We start from the raw sequence: 22,785 nt of genomic DNA, 5'->3' as shown, positions 1-22,785 counted from the left end.
TTCCTGAGCAGCATATTTCATGGCTATGATTTAGAAGTCTTATGTGTTCTAAATCACTGTGTTCTAAACACAGTTCATCCATTCTATGTCCTGTATCATGTGTCCCAAGGGCTATCCTGCATCAATGTTCAGAATGATGATGGCTCACTGAGAGGCGGCCCAAGGAGTATTAGTAATAGATATATTTTCATTCATAGAGAAAATCACACTCTACAAATAAAAATTAATTTTAAATTACTTGAAAAAGCCATCCATTCAGATGGAATTTATATTTCTCTAAGATTTCCAAATATGTGAAATCACAAGGTACAGAAGTACCAATAATAATGCAATTTTTAAAGGCTGGCCTGGCCTCCATAGCCATCATTCAATAGATTTTATTTGAACATACAAGTGCAATGATTATAAAAATCATCTAGATATAGCTTATTAACTATATCAAATATTAACTATATCAAATATTAACAAGTGTATAATTTATTCTTGTGTAGAAATTTGATAAAATTAGAAAGCAATATATAAAACAATTATTTTTATATGATCATATCAATATTTCTACTGTTTTTCTTTCGTTTTCTGACAGATGATTCCTACTTTTCACAACCTTGAATTTAACTTATCCCCTTAGCCAGGGGTATCAGAAAGTATCTGTATTATGCTTCTCATCCATTAATCCATTAATTTGTCAGTGACTCAACATCTTTTGCTGGCACACTTTCCCTTTACTAAGGCAGACTTTTTAAAGTAGAATTATAGGTTATACACAGTGGCTATAAAATTTATTTTCCTTGTTCTACTTTTAACTAAGCTTTCAGGAATGTATTGTGGCAAAAAAAAGAAGAGACTGTATCTACACTTCCATCAGTGTTGAAGTTTTTCTTGATAAAAGAAAACATGCACAGGTCTTAAATCAGATTACCCCACAATCAGTGATTCTAGAATTGCCTACCTCTCCATTTCTTCTGCCAGTAATTTTCATTGTAGGCTTCATGTGAAAACATCCCCATTTCCCCAGCTCTTTTCTATACCCCCACTCTCTTCATCAATGTCCGTAATTCTGAGGATTCTGTGACTAGCTTTTTCTTGCACTCTACAGGAAAGGATCAGCCCCAGGGTTCCAGACATCAAAGATCTTAGCAAAGTAGAAATGACAGATCATGATGTGGAGATTAAAGTTCCAGGAAATAAAATTTGGAAGAAGCGGTAACAAAAGGTCTCTTTTATGACAACATAGTAAAGGAGGAAGGAAAAGAGGGTGCAACAGATGGAGCAAGGAAAACCATACTAAATACTTTGAATCTCTATATAAAATATGCTAAGTGACCATTCGACCTATAGCTATCACGCACCCTGACACACAGGCATGGAAACACGGAACAGAATGATGAATCTCAGAGGGAAGGGGTTTGGGTCCATAAAGGAAACATCACATTTACATACAACGATCTTATATGCATATTAAAGGCCCAGTGTAAGCATTCGTGCACCAATAGGGTCCCTCAGCCTGGTCTGCAAGGATCGGACTGAAACCGGCAGTCCGACATTCCCAAGGGGTCCCAGATTGCAAGAGGGCACAGGTCGGGCTAAGGGACCCCACTGATGCACGAATCCCATGCATCGGGCCTCTAGTATTCATATAAAGCACTTGCATGACATGCAATATTACACTTGGGCCATATACAAACAAGGTGGACCAATGACTGACATTAGATGAGTTTTTAAACTAATGTACATTTGCAAAGTGAAAGAAACGCCCTGAATGCCTTGGTCAGATAGTGACAAGTCCTGTGCTCCATATATGTCATTCACTAGTAATTCATATCCTTGTGTTATTTCAGTAGGTCAATGAAAAATGCTGTCTAAAGCAGGCTTAATCTGGAATGGGGTGCTCAGAAGACTTCGCCAGTTCCACAAAGCTGAGCAGCCAGGATTCTAGTGCCACCCAAGGCTGCTTTCCAGCTTGGGGTAGTAGGAAATAATATAGTGGGGAAAAAAAAAGATTAAAATCTCTTAATACTTTTTCAGTCAGGCATGTCAATCCCTGGTCTCTATTCCCTATAATTCTGCTTTATTGGAGGCAGAAACTGATCAAGAAAGAGTGCCTTCCACCAGCTTGGATTCCATTACTTTCCCATGATGCCTTGTGCCTCATAAAAAAAATTATTAATTAGCTCTGGCCAGTTGGAGCTTTGTCCTATGCACCAAGAGGTGGCAGATTTGATTCTCAGCCAGGGCACATACCCAGGTTGAGAGTTTCATCCCTGGTCAGGGTGCATATGGGAGGCAACCAATAGATGTTTCTCTCTTTCCCTCTCAAATCAATAAAAACATACCCTCAGGTGAGGATTAAAAAATATTTATTAGTAAGGTTATTAATCCTTGAATGAAAAAGGATGGTTACAGTTAGGCTAAACTAATAAACATCATATAATTTGGGTACTCACAGGGAAAAAAAAATTCTCAATAAAATGAGGTAGAAGAAGTTTTTCTACCTCATTTTATTGAGAATATTATTTGCTCTTCAATATAAAGGGTGGGGCAAAAGTAGGTTTACAATTATTCATCTGGAAAATAACACAATAATTAAGAAATAATAATACAAGAATAAATTCTATTTCATGTACTCACAACTGTAACCTACTTTTGCCCCACCCTGTATTATGAAGACTACTTAACTTTTAAAATATCTGAAACTTATAGTTAATGACTGCTTCTAGAAACTACACCTTCATATAAATATTTGTCAATTAAATAACTTTACAAACTTAGTCAATGAATGTATATTACAAACTCCCTAGTGCATGCTGCACTTATTACTATCAAAATTGCTATGATACTATCCTAAACTCATCAAATATCCCTATAATGTTCCACATGCCATCCAATGGCTACTACTAAATGCTTTGGCTATGTTCTTGCTAATATTTTTTACATTCTTTTGCCTGTGATGAGGTACAGTTATGTACTAGTCAGCCTTTTTAATTTTCATGTGTTTCTATAAGTAAGGTATAGTTTTCTAAGATCCACATAAAGTTAACACTTATACTGTTCTAAGCACATTATACATAATAATCAAAACCAGCCTATGAGGTAGTTACAAAGCAGCTTAGGAAGAACACAGGGAGCAAGGGAATTCACTTAGGGATTACTCAGCAGTGAACAGTTTTTATCTAAAATGTCCACAAGCAGTCAGAAAAATATCTGAACAGTCAATGAAACAAACTAATTTCCCATAATTAATACCCTTTTCATATATTTGCTTCCTATCTATAGAAGATTAATTCTGTACTCATTTTGATTCATGTACCACCAAAGTGGCTCAAATTTTATCTGCTAGTAAGAGTTCAAAAGGAAAAGTAAATATAAATTTAAGTGAACACCTTTCTTTTAGACTAGACATAGATAACTTGTTGGCCTTGACACCCAGATGCAGTGGACTTAAATTAGGTCACAAAAGTCTAGATGACCACTGACTGGAATGCTTCCACCACTCTGCAGGAAGTTGTTGGACTTTTTAAACTTTAATTACTGCCAAAGCCGGTTTGGCTCAGTTGATAAAACGTAGGCCTGCGGACTGAAGGGTCCCAGGTTCGATTCCGGTCTAGGGCATGTACATTGGTTGCTTGTGCATCCCCAGTGGGGGATGTGCAGGAGGCAGCTGATCGATGATTCTCTCTCATCGAAATTTCTAACTCTCTATACCCTTCCCTTCCTCTCTGTAAAAAAAATCAATAAAATATATTTAAAAAACAAAACTTTAATTACCACTATTCAGAAATTTTCTAGAAGGTTTAAAAAAAAAAGTTAAATGGAATAAAGGTCAAAAGCTGCTAAATATCATAAGAGTCCTTCCATTTCGAGAAAGGCTGAATAAACCATATGGGGAATGAACTTCCGGAGAAGACGTGAAAACATAAGACACAGAGACCTGAAGAACCAATTAGATCAAAGTTACATGGGATTCTGTGAAAAGTGGTAAATTATGGACCAAAAGCACTATTGTATTTTCACTATAGCTTATATGGAGGCCTGGGACACCCATGGGATTGAATCTTACATAAAATTATTTAGAAAATGCTAAAATAGGCGTTGCTATTAAAGAAGAATGTTTCCTTTCAGGTTAACTTTTGTAGGCCCTCACTGTTTCTCACTTGACTTATAATATTAGCATTCTAAGATATTCTTCAACTCTCCAATTCAACCTTTGTGTTGTCACTAATCATCCAACAGAGAACCTTCAACTGTTTGATTCCCCTTTACTCGTAGAATAAAGTTCAAACTTCTTAGCACTGGGTATCCACCCTTGTTCTTTTTCTGGCTACTTTCCCAAATGTGCCATTCATAGGCAAGTGCTTCTTTCACAAACTCTTCCTGTACCTGTTTCTGTGGTGGTCAAATCCTAAACCTACCCTGTGCAGCCCTAATTTCCACAAAATGCCATGCAATTTCATGCTTCTGTGTCTTTGCATATGTAACCCCACCTAGCTGGAATTACTTTCCCTCTATCTCTCCATTTGTTTTGCCTGATTAAATTAATCATTTAGGGCTCAGACTTAACTTATCTGGGGAGCTTTCCTTGCACCTTCACCCTTGGGTGGGTCAGATGCTCTCTGAATACTGAATGCACTAGACTATGAACTGCTTTAACATTTTTTGACTGCAAATTCATTAATTTCAATGAGCCTACTTCTTCATATATAGAATGTTAACATTAATTTGATATCATTATAAAAATGAATGTGAAAAATCGCTTTGTAAACAGTAAAGCACTATGCAAGCATTGAGAATTTTATCATGTGCTAACAGAACAGAGTAGTATTCTAGGTGAATATAGTTCAGTTGACCGAAGGGAAGATTCAATTCTTGGTTACCAGTCCCTTCTCTAAGGATCTCTAAAACGTTATTCAACTTTCTGGCTCCATTAAGTCCTTGTACTTCTACATTCAAAGGAAAAATGCCTATAGTGATGTTTAGGTCATTTAAAGAAAAGACTAAGTGGGAAACTCCTCAAAGGTGGGGATTGTCCTTTCCCCCACCTTTCCTAATACCTTTCCAAGCATACCGGGTTATGCTCATACCAATACTAGTAGAATGAAAGAGCTGAATGAATGAGTGAATACAGCATACCCTGTCCTTAATAAGCTTATAGTCAAAAGGAGTAAAAATAAAGTGAGTGATGTGACACATCCATTATGAATCTGGCCTTGGGAAAATGGTAAATGCCTTCAATGTCATCTTAAATTGTAGTAAGAAATTAAATCTCTTACTATGCTTATTTTATTTGGGGATTTTATATACATTGTAATTGCTATCATAGTGACTCACTTACCATATGAATGTTTTAATATTATGCAATTCAATATCTACTTAATATTTACTGCACTACAACAGTTCAAGATAAAGGTGATGGACTCTGCTCATAGATACTAAACATAGAAAGCTAAGTCATCAATACATATCATTAATACTAGAGGCCCCATGCATGAAAATAGTGCAAAAGTAGGCCTTCCTTCCCCCAGCTGCCGGCACCAGCTTCTCTCCCAGCTTCTCTCCAGCACCCCGGGCTTGGACTAGCCCAAGCTAGCCCTGACTTGGTCCAAAATGTCAGGTCTAATTAGCACATCACACTTTTATTATTAGAGATAAAGAAGAATGTTATAATATGTATGGGGACCTAAGGCTAGAGACAGTCAATCAGGACATGTGAGTTATGGCATTGGGCTCTAAAAATTAAAACTGTACATTACAAATTATTGGTGGCCAACAGCTTCTTTTACTATAGAATATTACCTGTTCTGCTATAGGCAGTAGCAGGTATTTCTAATAGTGTTCCTCCTTAATATAATTATATGCCTAATTGTGCTGTTATCTAGTGAAAAAGGACCCACTGCTAACATATATCACAGATATGAGCCAAGCAGTTTCAAGTTCTTGGGGTGTATTCTATCATTTAATCCCCGCAACACTATGAGGTAGGTAGTTATCCGTATTTTACAGACCAAGGAAACCAAGGCACAGGCCTTGTCATTTTCCAAAGTCGAGATACAAAATATGCAAACAAAGGCCTAAGAGACAAACAAACACACAAGTATTCCACAGAGTGAGCGGATGCCCTGGCCAGAACGGCTCCACGGGGCGCTTCCCATCGCTCCCAAACGCACCCGGAAGGAACGTGCGCTGTGTCTCCCTCCCTCTCCGCCGGGGATTCATTCTCTTTCCCCGATTCCACAGCTGAACCGTGGACCACCCCCGGAGCAGATCCCCTCCAACATCCCTACCATCAGAGAACAGGCTGCTGTTTAAATCACAGGCAGCTCCGGGTACAGGAGACCGAATCCGATCCGCAGGGGGAACAAAAGCTCAGGTTAGAATCTCGAAATTCAACCTTTTGGGGCTGGGCATCGGTTCCTGGATGTCTCCGGGGGATGGCAGCAGCGGCGGCGGCGGCGGCACCGGCTCACCCGGGAGACGCTGCCCCCGCAGGCAGGATCCTCTCCGCCTGACCCCGGGCGACTCGGAGACCGCCACCTGCTCCTTTACCCTTCACCTGCCGTGGCCGCCGCCGGCGCCGTCTCCAGCCTGCTCCCGCCGAGCACCAGGCCGCACGTCTCCTCCTCCCTTCCCTCCCCCTCCTCCGCGGAGGTCAAGCCCCGAGCCCCCTCGGGTGCGGGGCGATCCCCCCCGCAGAGGCCCGCCGGCCCGGCCCCGGCCCCGGCCCCGGCCCCGGCCCCGGCCCCGGCCCCGGCCGGCTACTCACGGTTCCAGTACACCGGGTGGCACTCGGCCTGGGCCAGGTCCACCTCGTAGAGGCCGCCCCGCACGCACACGCGCTCCACCGTCACCAGCGGCTCCATCTCGGGCTCGTGCCTCGAGGCGCGGCGGAGGAAGCCGCAGGCGCGGTCCTCGTCCTCGTCCTCGTCCTCCGTCCCGAAGCTGGCGGCCGGCGCCGCGGGGGAGGCCGGGCCGCACACCCGGCCACGGTCCGGGCTCGCGGCCTGCGCTAGGCCCCCCGTGGCCTGCAGCAGGGTCCGGAAGGCGAGCTCGATGCGGAGCGAGTCGTAGCCGATGAAGGGCTTCCAGGTCTTCTTGTCCTCCTTGTAGAACCAGCGCACCTCCTCCGGGCCCAGCTCCGTCACCACCTCGTAGCGGTGCCGGGCGGCCGCGCCGCCGGGCCGGGTGCGCTTCCTCTCGCCGAGCCCCCCGCCCCCGGCCCCGGAGCCCCCCGAGTTCGCCGGCACCACCAGTGGCGGCGGCGGCGGCGGCGGAGGCTGCGGCTGCAGCGGCGGCGGCGGCTGCAGGGACAGGGAGCTGCCGCCGCCGCCGCCGCCGCCGCTCTCGCACTCGCTGTAGTAGCGCAGCGAGGAGCCGGACTCGGCCGAACTGAAGTCATAGTTCTCGTCGCTGAGGCAGGGGTCCAGCGCCAGGTGGTGGTTGAGCTCCTCCGCGCCGGGCGCCAGGTGCAGCCCGGGTTCCCGGTGCAGCAGCGCCAGGGGCACCTCGCCGTCGTCCGGGTCCCCGCCGGGCAGGTGCTCGAAGCAGCGGACGCCGCCGCCGCCGCCGCGGAACGCCGGGTCCGCCTCCGAGCCCAGCTGCCAGGCGGCGGCGCCGCCGCTGTCCCGGCCGTTATGCTCGGGGCTGAGCGGGGACCCGAGGCCCGGGTAATTCATGCTGAGGGGACGCCGCCGCCGCCCCGCCGCGCGGCGCTTCCGCCACACGTTCGCCGCCGCCGCCGCCGCCGCCCTCTCCAAGGCGACTTTTTAATCTTTCAAATCCCGACCGGGGCTGCGGCGGCGGCCGCGGCGGTGGCTCCGCCCCTCCCGAGACCCGCGTGCCGCCGTGCGCCCCATTGTCACGCAGCCCGGCGTGGGCGGGGCTTGGACCTGGCCCCGCCCCTCCTTCCCCCCGCGCGCACCGCCCCGGAAACCCCCTGCTTGGTCCGCGCCTCGGGCGAGCCGCGCCTCCAGGTCCTCCGGCAGCTGGTTCGGCGTCAGCTCAGGGCACCCAGCCGCCCTGGGTGGGGAAAAGGGGGGAGTTCGAGGCGCTCCTCCCATCCCTCAGTTCTTTTCCGCTTGTTTCCTGGCTTTAGTCCCTACACAGCTGCCTCGGCTTCCGCGCTTCTGGGAGTCAGCCCAGATGTGGAGGGGCTCCCCCACCAGTCCCGCCATGGCAACCGCGGACCGCAAACCCAAGGTCCAATTAGGATACAGATCGAGGGAGCCCTAATAGTCGCATTTTTTTCTGACTTTGGTTTTGTGACCTTTAGACCCGCCTGCGGCCCCAGCTGGACCTTCTCAGTCACCTGGTTCTGGTCCTTCCAGAATTGTCAGCCCACAATAGGGCACCCCGCCCCACTCCTCATGCCTACCAATTCCTATCCTTAGCGTCATCACACCCACTCGGAAACCCCATTCTAAACCTCCCTTCATTGGGCCACCTCCTCTTATTGCTTATCTTCCAATACTTATATTTCCTGTTTTCTCAACCTTAGTGTGAGGCCCTCGAGGAGACAAAGTCAATATGTCTCCACTTCTCCCACACAGTGGGTACACACTGTTTGTTATATTGCTGGCAAGTCCAGCCAGTTGTGATAGAAAGATGGTTGGATTGAAGCCAGAAACCAACTAGGTTCTAGAATCTAGACTGACTTTTGCTAACTAGCTTCAGGCAAAGCACTTATCTCCTTGATCTCTTTGATTCTTCATCTATGACAGAAATTCATTATTGGAATAGGTGTTCTTTAAAGTCTCTTTTAGCAATGGAATTCTGTGACTTGCAAGGTTTCTTCCTGTTCTTTATGTATCTCTGATTCTTTATCTCATTTTCTGGGTTCAGTTAAAATGCGGAGGCTCCACTTTATATATATATATATATATATATATATATATATATATATATATATATATATATATATGTTGTATGACCCTGTATTGCCTTATGTTGAGAAAATCTCCAACCTCAGTATTCTCAACTCAACATCAGACAATATTCACTGTTTTTTCCTCTCTCCCTTTGTGGTAGAACTAGATTAATAGGACCGTTTTTATCGCTGGCATCTAACATGTCAGAGATTTAGTTATTTAAGTAGAGCAATCTCAAGCTTGTACAGTGTCTTTGTAGGAGTTTGAAGAAAAAAAAGGCATTGCTTTTCGTGGGCAGATAGGGAACCATGTATATGGACTGGATTTCTGTTCCAATTTGTGCCCATGGCTGGATAATCTTATGCAATGAACAACATGCTCAACTGGACACGATGGCCTTGACTCAAAGCAGTTAAGATCAGAGCTCTTGTTTCCATTTATACTCCTCTCTGAGAATTTGCTTATCAATTTCTTCTCCAGTCTTTCTGTTGACAATGTGCAGAATATAAAATCGGGTGTGAGCTTTGATCTATTTACTAGTGATGAAAGCATTCATTCTAGTGTTTTGAAGGTCACCAATATGTCAGGCATCTCTGGTAGGTTGTGATACAAAAGAGAATGGAAGTGTTTCTTCTTTAAGGGCTTTAGAAGCTAGTGAGGGATAACAGAAAAGGGAGCAGATACATTATAGTGCAGTGTAAAGATTTTTATAAAGGGGATGTAAAATAAGGGATATCACAATGTTTAAAATATCTCTATCCCTTTAGGTTTCTTGATGGGATACAACCTATGTGTGTTGCTATCTGGTCAGATTATTGTAGCCAAATTTTAACTATTAACTATAGTATAATTCCCATTAATGAATATTATCCTCTATTTAAGAAGTTATTTCTGCTATGTATTGTTTAAATGTTGTGTTTTAGGTCATATTGAGAAGGTTATCTTCTTGTGGTCCCTGTGTAAGGCTACACTCTTTTAGGTAGTGTAGTCATTCTTGAAGATGTTGATCCTCAAAGATTATAATAAAAACAAAACAAAACAAAAAAAAAACCCAAACACAAACTCCTCAAACAAACCCAGGCAGGAGAAGAGAAACCCAGATTCTCTCCTGATCTATTTTGGTATAGACCTTAGTGAGGAGAGATGCCAATCAGGGTTTGTGGGAGTTGAGATTGCTCCTGCACCTTGGATGTGAGCTGAGGCTAAAAAAAGAGACCCTAGTAGTCAGTCCCATGCTGACAGTGAGTAAAAGATACTTGAAAATATAATATATAATTTCATTTAATTTATGTGTTAATTTCCTTGTTATTCCTTAGTCATATGAAGGCAAATGCCATAAAGCTGCTCTCAACTTTCTTTTCTACTTTATTTTTAAAAATATGATGCTATTAATTTCAAAGAGTAAGGGGGAGGAAGAGAGAGAATCATTGATCACTTGCCTCTTGCATACCCTCTACTGGGACTGAGTCCACAACTTGGGCACATGCCCAGACTAGGAATCAAACCATGATCTTTTGGTTCATAGGTCAAGGCTCAACTACTGAGCCATATCGGCTGGGCTCTTTTCTACTTGAAAGTCATTCTTTATCTGATTCTTCCTTCTATTATTCTCCTACTTTTGCTTTCTAGAGCATCTTTCAGTCATATAATCCTGACAAGAAGGGGAAGGGTTCCTCTATTATAGTCCCCAACTGTTGGAACAGATGTCAGGTGGCTTCTCACCACTACATCATTAATGCATGCAATTGACACAGCAGTATCTGAACTTCCATGGTTATGTGCAAAGCATTCAGTTGCATTTTACTAATTCCCCAAGACCAAGTCTCTTTCAGATAAGCCAACATACTTATTTGGCACTTATGGATCCATGCTGCTGGCACTTATGGATCCATGACTTCTGGCACTTATGGAACCATGCTGCTGCAATAACCAGGTGGAGGTGGAACCACACCTGAGGGTGTTCTCATCGATGCAGGAGAGGAAAAGAGGCAAAGTTTGTACCATAAAAGATGGAAAGAGCTCATTTGCATATCCAGCCATCCTCCCTCCCCTATTGGGCATATGGCAGGGGCTATCTAATATCAGCCATCATCCCCTCCCCACCTCTCCAATGTTACATGGTGCAATTTTGTGCCAACTTTCCTTTTTCTTCTCCCATAAGGTTTTCCTCCCAAAATTGTTCATCTTAACCCATATTTACCTATCTAAAAATGTTAGGGGTAGCCTTATGCTATGTAATTTATTCTGAGCCATTAACCCACACCACTTGCACAAAGTATATAATGGAATATTTAGAAGAAAGAGGGCAGTTATATAACCATACACCATCTGTTGTGTCTCTTGTTGATAAGCCATCCACTACAGTTTCAATTTTATTTTACTTTCTATTTTTATTAATAGTATTATTATTTATACAGTTTCTTAAAATGAGTATCTTAGCCTGTTCCTCTGACTATAATGAAATACCATAAACAAATAGATTTTAAGCAACAAGTATTTATTTTTCACAGTTCTGAAGCCTGGGAAATCCAAGGTCATTGTGCCCGTAGATCTGGTGTCTGGTAAGGGCTTTCTGGTTAACAGAATAGCATCTTTTCACTGGATCTTCACATGTTGGAAGGAGTTACAGAGCTCTCTGTGAGGCATCTTTTATGATAGCCCTTCTGATCTAGTCACCTTCCAAATGTCCCAATTCCTAACACCATCACCTTGGGGATTAAATTTTAAGGGGTGAGTTGTTAGGGGACACACAGCAGAGAGTATCTCCTTCAGTGCACAGACTAAATGGAACGATAGACTGGAAGCAAGGAACATTCACTGATGCGCATTAGATGTCTACTACATTTCAGGTACTATGCTACATCCTACCGTGAAGTATTCACAGTGTAGAGGTATTTTTAAATAAACCCAGAGTGCCAAATTTTTAGTTCTTATGGAGGAATATAATTGTAATGCCAGACCTCAAGAGCCATTCTTTTGCTAAAGACAGATCAATAGAGGAAGCCAGACTACAATCAAAAGGTCCAGGTTGAGCAGAAACGACATAGGAATACATAATAAAGCCATTGCTACTTCCACTTATTCATTTAGCAAATATTGTTTAGTGTTATCTTGATGATAGCTTGTTTTAATTTTTATGTTTAACTGAAATTACTTAAATATAAAATTATTAAATGCATTTACTTAAAAATTTGAGGTCTGCACACAAAACTGTACTTACCAATACCCTATAATATTTTTATATTCTTTCTAGAAATAAAGGTCAATGGTTATCGATGACGTATTTAAATGAAAGAAAAGGTAAATCAATACAATATTGATGCATAGTCTATGAAGGCAGTCACATAATCCTCATCAGCTTATTTTTATAAGAAAGAGATTTGACTATACTGTATTCTTGAACATTCATTGTAAAAAAGTGAGTTAGATGATAGCGTAGGCTGCTGTGAGGTTTGCATTATGCATCCTTGTAGATGCATTTGATGACTTTTTTGTGCTCCAGGATTTTTTCCTATTTCACCCCAGAGATAAACTGAAAGTACACTTTTATTAATCACAGAGTACGTAACTCACATGGGCCTTCAACAAAATGTAACCATAGTATTGGGCTAAGAAAGACTTAGAAGTAGCATCTTGTATGTGACTTTCACATAAGTGAAAAAGGAAAGGGGAAAAAGCTATGTTTCAATAGGGATTTCTATTAGTCCAACTCTGGGTAATTTGCTGAGCTTTGAAAGAACTGAATGGCAGAATCGATTCACTCTTTTTACAACTGCTGCTTAAGGAAGTGTGATTATCTACACAGTCAGTGTTTCAAATGTTTCAGCTTGAACAATGTATGATTCTGGACTCAAAAGTCCATAGCCCTTTCCACAGCTCTCCCACTGGCTTTTTGAATCATATTAGACAGAAAGAAATTGTTCCATGTCTCTCTTTTATTCTCTCTCTCTCTCTCTCTCTCTCTATATATATATATATATATATATATATATATATATATGTATATATATATACATACACACACACACACACACACACACACACATATATATATATTTATATATAATAAAATTGATTTTAGAGAGGAAGGAAAAATGAGAGAGAAAACATCAATGATGAGGGAGAATAATTGAATGGCTGTCTCCTGCACACCCCCAACCAGGGACTGAGCCTGAAACTCAGGCATGTGCATGTGCATGTTCATGTGTCCTGACTGGGAATCAAACTGCTTTATAAGTAGATGTTCAACCACTGAGCCACACCATTCGGGCTCTCCTAACTTCTGATGGTTGCTGGCAGTCCTTGGTGCTCACATTCCTTGATTTACACCTATCTGTTTTGAAAACAGTAATAACAAATAAAACCAAAAAATAATCCACAGATGGAAATACCAACATTGGAATAAAAATAGCAGAATGGTTAAATAATGTATTGTATGTCTATGCAGAGAGCAGTTAAAAAGAGTGTACTGGGCCTTAACCGGTTTGGCTCAGTGGATAAAATATCAGCCCACTGACTGAAGAGTCCCACATTGAATTCCAATCAAGGGCAGGTACCTCAATTGTGGGCTTGATCCCAAGCCCTGATTGGGGAGCATGCAGGAGGCAGCCAATTGATGTATCTCTCTCACACTGATGTTTATCTCTCTCTCCTTTCCACTCTAAAAATCAATGGGAAAAAAAAAAACCCCAAAAATTTCCATGTCATATTATTAATTAAAAATAGCAAGATACAGAAAATTATTTGTAGTTTGATCTTATTTTTACACTAAAAGCCCAATGCATGAAGATTCCTGTAAGAATGGGCCTTCCTTTCCCTGGCTGCCAGCACCTGCTCCAGAGCCACCCTTTTCCGCTCTGGTCTGCCTTCCCACGCTGCCCAGAAGCCCTAAGTGGCTGGAGTGGTATGGAACGCCTGTGTCATCACCATGGCGATGACACAAGCATCTCACCCCATCCCTATTCCCTCCCTACCTGACTATGCAAATTAACCTGCCATTTTTGTTGGGTTAATTTGCATACCCCCTCCTGATTGGCTGGTGGGTGTCGCAAAGGTACGGTCAATTTATACCTTTTGTTTATATTAGTGTAGATTAAAAATGCAAACAGCCAAAACCGATTTGGCTCAGTGGATAGAGCGTCAGTCTGCGGACTGAAGGGTCCCAGGTTCGATTCCGGTCAAGGGCATGTACATTGGTTGCGGACACATCCCCGGTAGGGGGTGTGCAGGAGGCAGCTGATCAATGATTCTCTCTCATTGATATTTCTAACTCTCTATCCCTCTCTCTTCCTCTCTGTGAAAAATCAATAAAATATATTAAAAATAAATAAATAAATAAATAAAAATGCAAACAAACCCACATTCTACATATGCATATATACACATATCTATAATAATAATCTATAATAATAAAAGCATAATATGCCGAAACCAGTTTGACACAACGGATAGAGCATCGGCTTGGGGATTGAAAGGTCCCGGGTTCGATTCCGGTCAAGGGCGTGTACCTTGGTTGCGGGCATATCCCTGGTAGGGGGTGTGCAAGAGGCAGTTGATCGATGACTCTCTCTCATCGATGTTTCTAACTCTCTATCTCTCTCCCTTCCTCTCTGTACAAAATCAATAAAAATATATTTAAAAAAAAAAAGCATAATGTGTTTATTAGATCGATGACCTTCTGGATGAAGCTGGGGCTGTGAGGGAAGCCCAGGTCCAGATACCTGCCAGCAACCAGAGGGAAGCTCGGGTCCCAGGTGCCTGCTCGTGGCTAGAGGAAAGCAGATGCCGGCAGCCTGGGGAAGGAAGGCTTATTCTTGCACGAATTTCTTGCATTGGGCCTCTAGTTTGTATATATTTGTACATATTCACATTTATATAAATAATTGGTAAAAGTTTGAAAGGATAAGCTATACATAGCTACTTCTGGGGGGTGGGAAAGAAATGATGTTGGACTTGAAGTTCTCTATTATTTGCACCTCATATGATTACATTTGTATGTTATTTGTAATTAAAAATAACTTTTAAGACAAGGAACACAAAATGGAGAATAATATTACTTATTATTGATCACTTTCACCTTTGTTAGAGGTTTTTCTTTTCCATGTCAATCTAATTGATTTGAATATTTGAATAAAAATCACTATCTACAGGTGTCATAAAAATGACACATAGGTGGCAAACAGACCTAGACTCAAATCTCAGTCCTGCCAAAGACTAGCTTTGTGAGCTTTGAGCCTCAGATTCACCATCAGTTTTATGAGACTAATGATAATACTTGCCCCACTTTGTTGTGATGAGGATTAATTAAGACACAATGAAATAAAGTGTATAAAAGCTCTTATAGAGCCTCCCACTATTGTCACCTGCCATAACTGGCAGCAAACACACTATGCAATAGAAGTCCTTCCTAGATTTCAAAAGATTTCCTTATTTCCCCCCCCCCCCCACTTTTTTTTCCTTTTATGGATCTATAAGTCTTATGAACTAGAAGTAGTGGTATTCAGCATCTTATTTACATTATGTACATTATTTACAATCATTACCTTATTTTAAAAATATTTTTATTGATTTCAGAGAGAAAGGGAGAGGGAGAAAGAGAAACATCAACAATGAGAGAGAATTATTGATTGGCTGTTTTCTGCATCCCGCCCCCCCTACCCCTGGGACTGAGCCTGCAAGGCCTGTGCCCGACCAGAAATCAAACTGTGATCTCCTAGTTGGATGCTCAACCACTGAGCCACACTGGCTGGGCTCTTATTTATTTACATTTCAACAAACCCTGTGATTCCTCAGTTACTTAAACATGTTCTTCTTAGAACTGTTGGCCAATCTATACAGAGGTCAAGGAAAGGGACTCCACCTCACAGTTGTCTAAGAGCCTATAATTACTCATATTGTTTCTCTAGGTCTGTTTATAATTCCATTTTTGGCTCCTTTATCTTAGTGCAACTCCTTGGAGAGACCGTAGGCTTAAATTGTAGGTGACATGGAATAACTTGTTGCAACTCTGCCCTCTCCCCTACTTAATTAATATTGCTGGCCTTCTTAATACTGGTCGCACAGCAGTGGGTTAAGAACTAAATTGAACACGCTATTCAATGTGCTTTGAAACTTCTAAGAAGTCCAGGGTCCCACAAGATTCTTTGGTACCTACAAACTTTTGATCTCCCCCAAAGATCATGACAACTATGAGAACCTCATTAGAGCTAAATGACTTTTAAGGTAAGTGAAACTTGAATTTTTTTTTTACTTGAAGACTTACTAGTCTGAGTGAGAGGTGAAAATATGAAATTATTGTAATTCTCAGGGAGGAAAAAGATGCAAATAGAATTTGATTCTCAATGGCACCTTTTTACTTCTTTAAATAATGGTGAGGCAATTTTTCATGCTTGTAAAATGAAGGACAATTGAAATGACCTCTCTCTCCAGTGGTATCAACTATTAGGGGAACTGACAAAAGTTCAATTCAAGTGAACAAATATGTATCAAATGTTTATTAAGTGTCAGTCAAACACTGTTTTAGGGACAAAACTTACACTCCAGTGGGAAGGACTGACAGTTAAACATGCAGTGGTGAGGTTGAAAGGAGCTATGAGAATGGTCTCGATGGTGGCTGTTACAACACTTAGATGAATGCTCCACTGGGCAAGGATGGGATTTTTCAGTCCCAAAGCTTTCCCAGAGCAAGAGATACCTTAAGCAGAACCTGAGAAATGAATAACAGGTAGTTGAACAGGGGAGCAGAGGTGGGGGTGCAGAAGAAAATTGAAGTCAGAAAGAGCCAAGAAAAGATTGAAAGAACTAGAATAGAGGGCAGGAGAGATGAGCAAATGCACATTATCAGAAAACAATAATAGATACTGTAGATGTCTAAGGTATTTTAAAAAAAATGATAAATTATGTCATGTGTGCTTCTCGGAGAAGATCACATCACACTGTATTTAAATGATGGGCAATGACCAGAGAATTGACCTTCTTTAAATCAATCCAGTTGTTTGCTCTTGGATAACTCCTGCATCATCTAGCACAGAGCCTTGCCACTCAGTCTATATTGCTCAGGGCACTTTCAGATATTTATTTTATTTTGAGACCTGCACTGATATGATCATCATTCTCACATACTCCGGAAACCATTGTTCCGCTTTTGATAGGAAGGGTATCGCAAAGCTCAAGCTGCTTTAGAATATTTCCTCAATAGGTGGGCCATGGTGGGGGTCCTTCCCTCCTACCTCGTCTAATACACAGGGGTGGGGCAAAAGTAGGTTTACAGTTCTGAGTAGGGGAAACAGAGTTTATTCTTGTCTTATATATTATATTATTTTCCACTCAAATGACTGTAAACCTACTTTTGCCCCTCTGGCAAAACCTAATTTAAAGCACTTTCTTGAGTTACATAATAAAGGCAGGAGCATTGTCCTCATATGTATATCTTTAAAACGAGTGCAACTGGTATGGCCAGGCTTTTCACTAAGTATAAATGAGGCCATTTACGTTTTTACTGCCCAAATGATAACTTGGGCCCCCACTGATTTAACTGCTGGTCAGATGTTTCTTCTTGTTCCCAAAAGGGTGTTTTATATAAATTCACAACCTGTTCTGTCCACTATAATAATCATCCTCACCATCTAAATTCCTTTTCTTCTACTCTAGCAACACAGTGTCTAGCCAGGTGCCCTTCCTGGTCTCCAAGTAGCTTGAAGAAACCTTTCTGATGCCTTGCTAAAGGTGCTAACCCCTCCTGATATTAGTGGCGGCCTTACCAAGGTGCTGTCTTCTAACTCCCCTTACGCCTCCACCATGCAGGAGCCAGAAGAGTGTCCCTCTTCTCACCTCTGAGCCATACTTTTCACCTGGAATCTAGACACCGATGTTCTGCCTGGACATACAGCTTCTCCTTCAACTCAACCTTCAATTTCCAGTCTCCAGGATCAACTCTCAGCTTCCTGTCCTCGTCGCTATGTCCTCTTCCCTTCCCCAGATAAAATCACAGAAATTTTCAGAAATAGAGCTTGGGGTTAACTAGAATAGAAAAGTATGTGGTCAGATTGGAGCGTCTAGCATCTGTTGTTAACACACTGACAAGGTGAAGCATCTTCACCCAAGGAAAAAGGAATAGTCTCCTCCAAAGGTGAAAAGTCTCTACTTTCGGGTACAAAAAAGAACCTGTAACTCTTAAAATGACAACTTCCTCCCAAATATTCATTTACCCAGGTTTCAAGAATCTTAAGGCCCAGGCCCACCTAGGGCACCCTGAACACAAAGGAAGCTTTGCTACACAGAAGGAAAAGGTTAGTTCTTTTCCATTAACCCAATAAATTCCCAATAGTTTATCATATTAGTAGAGGCACAGAACTCTTAAGACTAGTCAATGTCACTCTGGCTGGTGTGTCTCAGTTTGTCAGAGCATTGTTCCACACACGAGCCAGAGTGACAGAAGATGTGGGTTCAATTCCCCGTTGGGCCACATATGGGAGGCAACTGACTGTGCGCGCTCTCTCTCTCTCTCTCTCTCTCTCTCTCTCTCTCTCTCTCTCTCTTCCTCATAATAAATATGAATAAATAAATAAAATATAAAAAAAGACTAATCAATGTCCATGTATGAAGTAACCGGAACAAGAAAACTCTGGGTAGTTCCATTTGAATCTGGTAGAAAACAAGAAAGGCAGAGAGTAAGAGGGAAATCTTCTAAAAAAGAGATTCTAGACATGAATTGTGTGGAAGACAAACTCTGGCCCATCAATTAAACTGCAAATATTTTGTCTTTATGAATCACCCATAAGTTAATATCAACAAACTGAAAAAGTTGTCATGCATATACCTGACATAAGATTACAAATCTTAATAGTAAAGAGCTCTTAGTCAGAGATTGGAAAAATTAATAACCCCGATTAGAAAACTTAGCAGAAATTATGAATAGAAAATTAGCTAAAGAGGAAATGAAAACCTAAAAATGGTTAAAAGAATAGGATAGCCCAGCCACCATGGCTCAGTGGTTGTGTGTTACATATGAATCAGGAGGTTGTGGTTTGATTCTTGCTTAGGGCACATGTCCAGGTTGTGGGCTCCATTCCCCAGTGTGAGGTGTGCAGGAGGCAGCCAATCAATGACTCTTTCTCATCATTGGTGTTCCTGTCTCTCTCTCCCTCTCCCTTTCTCTCTGAGATAAATAATAATATACAAAAAAAAAATAGGATAAAGGTTCATTGGGCACATTAACAAAAAATATAAAATAAACAATAATTGCATGCCACTTTGTGCTAAGTGAAGTTATTTTTGTGCTGGATTGTGAAAGGACTTGGATTACCATGCTCAGAAGGCTGGAACTTATCTGTACACAATAGAAAGACACTGACAAATTATTTTAGTGGGAAAGTAACATCATCTCAGCTCCCTCCCTTTTAGAAAAAGGAAGATTAATTAGTCAGTGGTGTATAGGATGGATTAGAGAAGATGACATTGCCTGCCATAATTATAAAGATGAGGGAACAGTTCCAGAAACGGTCTGTGCAGGTATGTTATTGGAGATCTAGCTTTGGAAAAACCCATGAGAAAGGACTGCATTATGCACTGACATCTTCTATCCATTATACTGTCTCTCAGGTAGACTTTGCTGCCTGATAAGTGATGCTAATGTACCACGAGACTTGGTATAAATTGACATCACACAAAAACAGCCCATAACTCATTTTTCAAATTGAACAGAAGTGTCCTTTTAAAGAAACTTTGCCTTTTCACAAAGATTAGGAGGCATTAGCATCGAGAATTAGGGGATTTCCATTTTCAGAAAGTGCTTTATTTTCCTGTTTTGTCAATGTCTGTGACCCAGGAGGAACTGCTTTCTCAGCCTCCTTAAAATGGCTATGCCATCCATTTTTAATGGGCCTGCTTCGTGGCAGAGATAGTCTGCTGTAATGAGGCTTCCTTAAGTTTGGCTTTACTCCCAAGACAAAGAGTTTTCTGATACATATTTTTAAAATATTGCAACCTTCCTAGAAGAGCCATTCTCTAAATGAACATCAATACTGTTTTCTTTTTTCAAAGAAATAGCTGAACAACAATTCTGTTTAATTGGCAATAACATTGAGCAAACTCCCCCTTTTTCTGCCTGGATTTCTTCTGTTTATTTCCTGGATTTCTTCTTTAACCATGTTCCCCCAAGGACATGGTGATGCAATGATGGCGTATCCTTGCCCAATTGAGGCCTGCTGACATCCAGACCCATCAGCTCTTTTCAAGTGCTAATTCATAGTTTCTATTGTTTATTACTATTGCTTGAATGTATTTTTCAGAACTTTCCCAGGTAGAATTCTAGGTATGGAAAAACAGAATATTTGGGCTGTAATTACTTTCTCGTGCTTTTTTGTAGATGGATACAGAAGCCTTGCTGATCGCAGCTATCCTTAACAGTGTCTTTCATAGGAAAAAAGGGAAAAAAAGCTGGACTATTGACAGAAATCAGGGAAAGTATGTGTGTTCAAGATATGTAAAGAAGAACAGCTTGCGGGGATCGAGGAGTGGCATGAATATGAGACAGGAAATTAGGAAACCTGGATTACAGACTCGGTTCGGCCACTAACTAGACATGTGACCTCTGGAAACCCTTTTACCCTCACAGCGTCTGACTTTTCTCATTTGTAATATGAGAAATTTGAGCTAAGGTTAATTCTAGTTATGGCCTTTTATGATTATTCGCTCTATTCCCAAATTCAGCATCTCTGACTCTATCTCTGTCATATATTCAATAGTTCATCCAGGGGTCACTGTTGTGTTTCCCCTGTCCCAACCTCAGGCCCTCTTTAAGCCTGACAGCTCTCTCAGTTGCATGCTGAGCACTGTTCAGCTTGAGCATGTTGAGCACTGAAGATGCCTCAGGCCCTTCGGGCAAGGGATGCCATTTTACAGCCATCTCTGCTCTCTCACACCAGGCCGAGAAGCAGAAATAAAGATCCCAGCAGGCTCCCTCCGCTCTCTAAAACAATGACTGACGAAGATCCTAGCTGAGGGGGCCAGAGAAGGGCATTGGGCTACTAGGAATTACAGTCAATCCTTGAACAACATGGGTTTGGGCTGTGTGGGTCCACTTATATGCTGATTTTTTCCCCCAATAAATCCAGCTTATTTACAGTTAAATACAAGTTATTCAATGGCAGTTGGTTGAATTTGTGGATGTGAAGTGCCAACTGTAAACTTTTTGAGGAGCTAGTAATGAAATAATAGCAGAGTAACTGAATAAGAATCCTGGGAAAATGTTCTGGCCCTTTAAAATTCACCTCAATAAAATTTGTAGAACTTCCAGGTATTATTGCTGACATGGATTCTCACTTCCTTACTATATTGCTTCTCATTTCCCTATTTCATTACTAGCTTATTTCAAAATATGAGCTTAACTCCTGCTAGTTACAATCAGAGTGACAGTGATTTCATAAAGTCATGACTCTTCACTCCGCTCCTTCCATTGTCCTTCAGTCAATCATGTAGAATGGTTTGTTTGTGCAGTGCCTCTACTGCCTCCAGTCAAGTCATGGAGAATATTAGAATCTCTGTCACCACAGACATCATCATCATTGAGTAGTGTTTATCATAAATTCATCATGCACAATGCCAAGGGAAGGCAGGTAGGCAGAATATTTGCCCTGAGTAAAGACAGTCTAACACACAGATAATTTCACAGAGCTCTGTGAAATACCAAAGCAGGACCTTCATAGGATGTTAATTTATAAGAAAGGCAAATTATATAAATAAAGGGACAGGAGAGTTGGTAATAGTCTAAAAGTTACTTAATTACAAAGTATATATTGCTATCTCCTTACCATTAAGGTCTTAAAAAAAGGAAAGTGGGAAGTAGTGTACTATAGTTCAGTGGTTTCTAGATATGTGTTTTTCATGAATTAAATTTAGAAATAAAAATTGGAGGGATGAAAATAAGGTGGCCAATGTTTTTGCAAATTTTGTCAAGTAAGGAAATTAAAAAAGAGATTTACCATAAACTATTGCAACAATTCCATGAAAAAAGACATTTGAATACCAAAATTAAAGGGTGGGTATAATTTCAGGATAAGAAATGTCTTTCAAATAGAATAATAGTGGCTAACATTTATCGAACATGTGCAAGGTGCTATTCTAAGCCGTTTGAATGTACTATTTTACTCACACAACCTTGTAAAATAGATACTGTTAGTCCCATTTTACAGATGAGGACATTAATGTACAAAGAGGCAATATATCTAATGTAACACAATTAGTAATGGTAGCATTAGATTCATTTCTCCAAAGTCTATGGTTTTCAAAACTATGTGACTGGCCTTACTAATGCCTTACATTTAGCTTCACTAAAAAATAAAATAAAGTAAATGGTTATATAACTTATTTTTAAAATGTTGAAAGCAACAGGTGAAAACCTGGTTACAGACCGGCACTAGTTTAAACATCAAGGTATCTCTAGAACAGTGGGAGTGGGAGTCTGGAGTAGGGTTGGGCCTTTGCCTCATGAGGGGCCTCAAATTAATTAATGAATTTGGGGGGGCTCACATTTAGACTTTTGATGTTATGTTCAAATATTGTTATACAGATAGACACAAAGAGACAACAATTAGTTTAAAAGACAACCAAAGAAGTCATTCACTAAACTTAAAACTTGCGTACTATCAGCAGACATACCACCTGTAGTGCACTATGAATTGATATTTTTCCAAGGTAAATTTTGTAATTATCTTGTCAAAGGCATCATTCTATTGGTAGGAGAGAGAGAGAGAGAGAGAGAGAGAGAGAGAGAGAGAGAGAGAGAGAGAGAGAGAGAGAGAGAGAGAGAGAGAAAGAGAGAGAGAGAGAGAGAGAGAGAGAGAGAGAGAGAGAGAGAGAGAGAGAGAGAGAGGACTTATTTCCTATTCCTCATTGTTTCAGATAGGGGATACACATCCACTTCCTTCCC

General features: G+C 41.3%; 1 protein-coding gene across 10 annotated transcripts in view; it reads right to left on the bottom strand.

The window, feature by feature from the left end:
- Positions 1-7,828, bottom strand: part of DDHD1 (DDHD domain containing 1) — a 79,349-nt gene extending 71,521 nt beyond the window's left edge. For 4 of the 10 annotated variants that reach the window (XM_036436356.2, XM_045580546.1, XM_045580550.1 and 1 more), the window contains exon 1: positions 6,758-7,827. In XM_036436356.2, coding sequence (XP_036292249.1) covers positions 6,758-7,667 — 910 coding nt within the window. In that variant the 5' untranslated portion in view covers positions 7,668-7,827. Of the gene's footprint in view, positions 1-6,757 lie in introns of all 10 variants that reach the window. The other 6 variants (XM_045580560.1, XM_045580570.1, XM_045580567.1 and 3 more) reach the window with 3 other exon arrangements.
- Positions 7,829-22,785: the final 14,957 nt, after the last annotated feature.

The sequence above is a fragment of the Pipistrellus kuhlii genome, unplaced genomic scaffold (assembly GCF_014108245.1).
Source record: "Pipistrellus kuhlii isolate mPipKuh1 unplaced genomic scaffold, mPipKuh1.p scaffold_m20_p_1, whole genome shotgun sequence".
Lineage (NCBI taxonomy): Eukaryota > Metazoa > Chordata > Mammalia > Chiroptera > Vespertilionidae > Pipistrellus > Pipistrellus kuhlii.
Note: the sequence above shows the minus strand (reverse complement) of the source record. Positions and strands in the feature narration are given on the sequence as shown.